The 8147-nt window shown below is 41.3% G+C and overlaps 1 protein-coding gene across 1 annotated transcript; it reads right to left on the reverse strand.

Moving 5' to 3' along the window:
• Positions 1-1380: 1380 nt before the first annotated feature.
• LOC125997370 (ras-related protein Rab-9A) lies at positions 1381-2883 on the reverse strand. Its single transcript, XM_049765815.1, has one exon. It carries the CDS (start codon positions 2513-2515, stop codon positions 1910-1912), a length of 606 nt encoding a protein of 201 aa, XP_049621772.1. The 5' UTR covers positions 2516-2883; the 3' UTR covers positions 1381-1909.
• Positions 2884-8147: the final 5264 nt, after the last annotated feature.

Raw genomic sequence — 8147 nt, forward strand, 5'->3', positions numbered from 1 at the left:
ATACATCATAACCACTAAGTTGGAGCTGCAGAATTATAAGGAACTTAGGAGATATGCACACAAGAACCTTCTAATTGAAAAGAGACACAGTGAAGACTAAAATAGTTATTTTTTAAATAATTTTTATTGTGATCAAAGTGAATTACAAGTATTTCACAGTAATATTTAAGGTACATAGTGACAATGAATTAGGGCCATTCCCACCAACAGTGTTGCTCTCCCTCTACTCCTATTTCCAGTATGCATTCCCATACCTCCCCGCTTAGCCCCATGAACTGCTAGTGTAACAGATCCCATTTGTGTATAGCATGTTGTAGATTGGGTATTGATTATGCCGTTGTTAACTTTGGGTTTGGTGCTTAACCAGTTGTATGAACTGAAATAAAATAATTCTTTTTATAAGATTTTTGTTTAAAAACTATGCTTATTCATGAGTGGAAATAAAAAATGATCAGACTTAAGCACCAAACCCAAAGTCATCAACACCACAATCAATACCCAATCTACAACAAGCTATACACAAAAGGGATCTGTTACACTAGCAGTTCATGGGGCAAAGGGAGGAGGTATGGGGATGCATGTTGGGAATAGGGGTTGAGGGAGGGCAACACTGTGGTGGGAATGGCCCTAATTCATTGTCACTATGTATCTTAAATATCACTGTGAAAGACTTGTAATTCACTTTGATTACAATAAAAATTATTTTAAAAAACTATGCTTATTCAAGGACTGGGGAGGTAGTATAAACAATGGGGTGCTTGCTCTATAAAAGACTGACCCATGTTCTATCCCTGGCATGAGATATGGTTCCAAAAGCACCAGCAGTGATCCCTAAGTGCAGAGTCAAGAGTAAATCCTCATCACCACTGAGTGTGGTCCCAAGGAAAGCAAATAAACAAATACAAAAATTATTCTTTTTCAGTGTCTTTTAAAAATCATTGTTGTTTTATTTTGGAGGTCAAAGCCTGTGATTTATAGAAGCTAATCTTAGCTTGTTTCTTGGTGATTGCATAAGAGAACCTTAAAATGTCAGGCAAACTTATCCTCTGGTTTGTAAGGCGTGTACACTAATCCTTGTAGCTACCTCCCTATCATGTATAGTGGTTTGTTTAACTGATTTAGTGTCACAAATCAGTGATGCACAGAAACTACATCTAGCTTAGTACCTAGATCTGGGGTCACTATTGACAGTACTTGGAGGACCATGAAGTGCTAGGCATTGAACCCAGGGCCTCACACACACTAGGCAAGTACTCTGATGAGTTATGCATAACCTGACCCCTATATTTTTTAACATTAAATTGTGATTTGGAACTTTAGGCTGGGTAGCAAAAATCAAAATGTGTTTGAAGTAATATAAGTATCCATAAATGATTTGTTTTTTTTTTTTGTTTTTTTTTTTGGAAATGCATTAGACTTTAATCTCTAATATCTAACATTATTGCTTCAGGAAAATTCCTCCCCCACCCCAAGCCAAGAATACAATGCTAATTACATAAAAATATACACATACAAAAAGCAGTTCTCCATTTTCCCAAGAAAAAGCAATGCACGCAACCAGTAACTTCTAGAATCTTCAAGTGTTTTCATTAGAGTCTCAGTCATTTCATTCACCTAGCTGTCATTTTCATGTGTTTAAGTGAAACATTAGCCAACCGTTAGGGTTTCTGGAGGGAAGATGTCAATATTGAATACAGAACTTCTCTGCCAGGGGATGCGTCCCTTCTCCCACCCACTCACAAAGCAGCAAAACAGGTTAGTTTCATGTATGAGTAGCTGATCTGTTGCTGCAAGTGCGATCCCTCTTCTCTCCCCCAGCTCACGTGTGTGTGTGTGTGTGTGTGTGTGTGTGTGTGTGTGTTTGTGTGTGTGAGTTGGTTAGAACACATAGGGCAAACCTCTTGGACGATCAACAGCAAGAGGAACTGGGCTTGGGCTTTCGGTGCAGACTGACTGTGTCTGTCTGGATCAAGTGATCAGACCGATCCTCGGTAGCTAGCACTCTTCGGACAGCTTCCTCAAAGGCTGCTGTGACATTGGTGGCATCCTTGGCACTTGTTTCAAAGTAAGGGTAGTCGCCGTTGTCCCTGCACCAGGCCTGGGCTTCTTCAGCAGACACCTGCCGTTCACTTATGTCGACCTTGTTCCCCAGAATCACAAAAGGAAAGCTGTCGGGTTCTTTCACATCTGCGTAATATATGAACTCTTTCTTCCAGTTTTTCAGGTTCTGGAAGCTCTGCGAGTCATCAACACTGAAGGTCAGCAGGCAGCAATCTGAACCCCTGTAGAAGGGCGTCCGCAGGCTGCGGAAACGCTCCTGCCCGGCTGTGTCCCAGATCTGCAAGGTAACAAAGTGGCCATCCACCTCCAAATCTTTATTTAAGAACTCCACCCCTATGGTGTGGAAGAGCTGTGTATCAAATTTATTAGTTACGTATCTGTTCATAAGTGAGCTCTTCCCAACGCCACCGTCTCCGAGGAGAATAACTTTAAACAGTGAGGATTTTCCTGCCATGATGAATCCTCAAGATCAAGATTGTGGAACCCTTAAAAAGTCAAGTGAGGTTCCTTCTGCTCCACAGTGCCCAACGAGTGCCCACAGGCAATAATCCTCATCCAAGGTTAAAGGACAGATTCAGCAATTTGGTGAAATCCTCTGGCAGAATCTGTTGGGAGGAGCCCCTGAGACCTCAGGGTAGGAATCAGCAGAGCGCCAAGTTCATTCTCGGAGCCAGGGAAGCCTCGTGCCGCCACACGGGGAACGACGGCCGGGAGGTGCGGGCCGGCCCGTCCCGGAGCGGTGAGGAAAGAGAGTGGGTCCGGGGCGCCGCGAGCAGGAGGCAGTGATGGCGGCGCGGCCCGGGTCCCAGGCCAGTGGCTCCCGTCCAGCGGCGACGGAAGAACCTCCATAAATGATTTGTATCACAGTTCTGTTCTTTGGTTTCTAAGACATTCAATACAAGTCAGTATTAATTACAGATCTGATTATATTAGTTACTGATCTTAGATATTGATCTTGTTAGTAGGATCATAAATGTAACTTTTGGTAGAAGTTTATTTATTTTTTTTGTTTGTTTTTGTTTTTGTTTTGGGGCCACACCCGGTGGTGCTCAGGGGTTACTCCTGGCTGTCTGCTCAGAAATAGCTCCTGGCAGGCACGGGGGACCATATGGGACACCGGGATTCGAACCAACCACCTTTGGTCCTGGAAGAAGTTTATGTTTAACAGGTGTGACATCTGAGTTGTTTCATAATACTCATGATATCTCTGAGCATACTCCCAAACACCTGGGATGCATCATGGTGCTGAGTATAACTGGGAGTTACTCTCCTTCCAGTCCCAGCGGGCCAGGTCCCTATTAAAAATAAGTAAATAAAATGTAGAGGAAATACCTACATTGTCCTATCCTCTCCTTAAAGGCTCACTCAGGGTACAGGAAATGGGCTGAGGTTTATGTGAACAAATATGTGGCCAGTTATTTGACAGATAAGAAAGATTTGTTTTCTAAGATTTTTTTATTTGGTAACTTTTAATACTCTTCTAGGGTTTCTCATAAAAAGATCTGTTGACTATTCTTACGAAGAGTATTTTAAATACTAACCAAAGCATTAAAGTATACATTTGAAGCACAAGTGTATTATGACCTAAGTATTTGAAGCAGCCACCTAACTGAGGACTGGGAATTGGACTTTTGCTTGTTTCTTTGTTTTGTTTTTGTTTTTGGGTCATGCCCAGTGGCACTCAGAGGTCATTGCTGGCTCTGTACTCAGAAATCATTCCTGGCAAGCTTGGGAAATCATATAGGATGCTGGGATCGAACCCAGGTGTGCCACGTGCAAGGCAAAAACCCTACTCCCTGTGCTATTGCTCCTTCAAGGGAATTGTACTCTTGAATGCATAAACACTCTTTAGATTTCTACTGAAGGACTAGAAAGAACTCAATAGGCTGAGAGAAAGTTTATATATGGAAACTCAGGTTTAGCCATGACACTGCATATTCCTCTAAGGATTATTTTTCCAGAACAAGGAGTCAGAGCACAGCAAGGGGTGGCCCCCAAACAAAAACAAACCAAAAAGTGTTTACTAGGGGAAAAAAAATTATACTACATTGTCTTCTCAAGGGAAAAGAAAAGAAATTAACAAGTCTTTCCTTAAGTGAAAATTTAGAACAAATACACTCATTCAGGGACAATGCTTGACTTACCTACTTATTTGATGGTTTACTTGTTCATTATTTTAAGTCAGTGGGATGGGTCACATATGCTTGGGTGGGGGGGCTTCTCTCTTCTGCTCTATAATCCAAAATCATGCCCATCAATGCTTAGGAACCATGGATGTGTTGGTGATACAATGGGGACAGTGCATGCGAGGCAAGTTTTATGATCCTTATACTATCTTTCCGGCCTACAATACTCAAATATAAAACCTTTTTTAAAAAACAAAAACAAACAAACAAAAAAAAAACAAACTTAAGGAATAGACTGTGTGTGAGCTTGTGAATATTTGTGTTGGGGGAGAAGGACTAGTTCAAACAGTGAGGCTGCCAGGACTGCAATTGGTGCGTGTGCTTGCCAGTCTGTAAGAAAACATTTAAAACCACTGCACAAATCCTCTGGGCCCCTAAAATAGACTTCCTTAATTTACAGGTATGGTGACTTTTGAAACCACTTTGATTTTATCAGTCTCTTAAAGACAATTCTTTGCACCGAATTTTTGCCTAATGGATAAAACAAGGTTGCTCAGAATTTGGAGAAATTAAATAAGCATTGAGTAAAAACAAAAAGCCCAGCAAACAAACAAAATGCAGCCATACAAGAAATGAGTTTCACTGGAAATCCGTGCAGTCATCAACTCTGGTGATGCCTTTCCTGGCAAGGTTGATTTTCAAGCCACCACAACTGTCTCTCCTCATGCAGTGTTGAGGCTGGACAGCTGGTGAAAATGTTAGGTGGTTTAGAGAATTTTGAGTCATATAAAGTTGTGGGTCTTAGCTATCACAATTTGGTTCACTTTGGACTCTGTGTTTCCTCATCAACTAAAAATGCACTGGCAAATGGCAGGAAACTTCCATTTGGAACGAAGTCATAGGAACATTTGCTTATTGTTGTAAGTACTTTTACTTTCCCCTCACTTTCACTTAATCTATCTGAAGGAAAAAGAGAGAAAAAGAGCAATTTGTATTCCATACAATAGAAGTCTTAGATATGAGCGATTACTATAGCTTCTCTGTTATAAACTGTCCACATTCTTTATATGTCACTCCACAAACTTTTCTGCAATTTGGAGGAAATCCATAACATTAACTCTTCCTTCAGCAGCTGTAAGTTCCTGCAGAAAGCAAATAAAGTTGTTAGCATCCTTTTCCCTGTACTTCTTTTCCCCAAGTACTTTTTGAATAAATTTTAGGAGGGAACTACATAGAGGGTAAAACTTTGTTTCTCAAATTTTTTGAACTGGGTGATATTCCTTGGGGGGTCTGGAATTGCCTGCTTAAATGCCTCTTGGGATGAACACCATTCACATTTCATGGTTCTTAATAGCAATCATTAACAGCCCAGTGAAGTTTTGTTTTTCACTGGTGAGAGAAAGAAGAGGCCCTGCCAAGATTCAGAGGAGGATAACAAAGCATGGGCTCTTTAATGGGATGAACTAAAATAAAAGTCCAAGTAGGACTTTCTCACAAGTAGGACCTGATTCCGAGACTGGCATTCATGCTGACAACCATCATATACAGCTACAGAGAAACAAAAGTAATTCTATTGATATGAGCCAAGTGTGGGCTTTGGAGGAAAGAAGGATTTATGTGTTCAGCTTTGCTTAGAGCAGGATTTCTGTGATTTACAGCATTTTCCATGGAACGGGGTTTATTTTTATTGAAGAGAAATCTAGAATCTAGAAAGGACTTACTATTTAATGAATCACTTTCAATTCAGCTTTCAGAACACTGAAACAAGAGGTTGGGATAAAACACTTGACTTGCAGGCAGTGGGACCTATTTGATCCCCAGTACTGCTTTGAGTTTCTGAGCAACACTAGGAATGACCTCTGAGCACAAAGCCAGGACTAGCCCCAGAGCACAGCCAGTCATGACCCAAAAATCTCTCTATTTGTCTCTCACAAAGAAAGTTAAAATAGAGGCAGAATCTGGCTTAATAAGAAAGAACTTTGGGCTGGAGTGATAGCACAGCAGTGCGGCATTTGCCTTGCATGTGGCCAATCAGGATGGACCCAGTTCGAGTCCTGGCATCCCATATGGTCCCCAGAGCTTGCCAGGAGTGGTTTCTGAGCACAGAGTCAGGAAGAACCCCTGAGAATCGCTGGGTATGTCCCCCAAACCAATCAATTAATAAATAGATAAATTTCTTTGGAAAAGATAAGAACTTGCTTTGTATGTATGCATAAAACTCACCTAGTTCCCTGAGCAACTCCAAGAGCAATGCCTGAGCACAGAAGATGTACCCTAAAACAAACAAACAAACCAACCCAAGCAGAAATATGTATTCTTCTGAATGCTGTGGAGATCTCCTATCTTGGTTGGTTATTTAACATCTTAGCTCATGTCGATTTAATCTAACATCTAACTTAATGTCAATTAATGACATTTTTATATGCCATGTCTGGCATAGTAGTTGGACAGCAATTGCAATATTATGACAGTATTTCTTTTTTTTTTTTTTTTTTTTTGGTTTTTGGTTTTTGGGCCACACCAGGCATTGCTCAGGGGTTACTCCTGGCTGTCTGCTCAGAAATAGCTCCTGGCAGGCACGAGGGACCATATGGGACACCGGGATTTGAACTAACCACCTTTGGTCCTGGATTGGCTGCTTGCAAGGCAAACACCGCTGTGCTATCTCTCCGGGCCCTATGACAGTATTTCTGACCTGGTCCCAATTATTGTCAGTATGGACATCCAATTACAGTCTCTTTGCTATAGCTAGTGTTTTGCAATCACTTTGAGTTTAGGATTCCTAAAAGACACTTCTTGTTAGATCAGCTTCGAGACTATATGACTAAGTGGTTATTAATATCTGGAAGCGATTACATCATTATAGAAGTTACCCTAGTTAAACAAAGATATTCTGAATCAGTGATTGCAGTCCAGTGACTCAAAGAATCAAGCAAATAACTTTACTGGAATTAGTGATTGTGATGAAAGGCAAATGCCCTACCACTATGCTATCACTCAGGCCCATGGGCTCCTAATTTTCTATCTGCATTATATTGGAGTAATTCAACTCTCATCTGTAGGTCCAATTGCAGGTTCTCTCAACTGCAACTCTTATCTGTAGGCTCACCAGTTCTAAATCCATCCCACATTGAAGCAATCTTAATCTCCTTGTAACAGGCCCGAGTAGAGTGGGAGAATAGATGATGATGAGCTTGGGTCTGGGACTGAAGATTGGGAAGGCTTCTTGGTTGGCATGCCTGAGTGGTGATGGTGCATGCCCATACAGTAGCATCTTAACCATGCTAAGGGGGGGCATCTTGCTCTGTACTGGCACAATGGGAAAAACCAGCATGCACATTCTTTGCTACATGCTAGGCACTTTCCAAATCCTTGTTCCTCATCTTCCCTGTCTGAAATTCCTTTATAATGAAGAACTGTAATGCATAGATGAGGAAGCCCAACTTCCTTTTTTCTAGCACTTCAACACAAAAATCTTGTTATCATTATCTGTCTGGTGAAATGACAAATCTTAAGCTAATAGGGTTAACTAGCTTGTCCCCAAATCACCCAGGGAGTGACCAGTGAAGCTGGGTTTTGCTTCTGTATTGCATAGCAGATCCAGATTCCCTCAGATTAACAGCCACAGATCCATTCAGTGGGAAGGAACCTCAGAGAAAACATGTACAATTGTTTCATTTTAGGGACTAGAGCGGTGGCACAGAGGTAAAGCATTTGCCTTGAATACAGCTGACCTAGATAGGACCACTATTCGATCCCTGGCATCCCATATGGTCCCCCAAGCCAGGGGTGATTTCTGAGTATATAGACAGGAGTAACCCCTGAGTGGCACCGAGTGTGCCCCCCCCCCAAAAATATACTATTGTCTTATTTTAAATACCTAATCATTTACTTGTATCTTTTCTTTATTCTATTTGGAAATAAAAGCTCAAACCAACAAGAGCAAACGAGAAAAGTGAA

The sequence above is a fragment of the Suncus etruscus genome, chromosome 19 (genome assembly GCF_024139225.1).
Source record: "Suncus etruscus isolate mSunEtr1 chromosome 19, mSunEtr1.pri.cur, whole genome shotgun sequence".
In the NCBI taxonomy this organism is placed as follows: Eukaryota; Metazoa; Chordata; class Mammalia; order Eulipotyphla; family Soricidae; genus Suncus; species Suncus etruscus.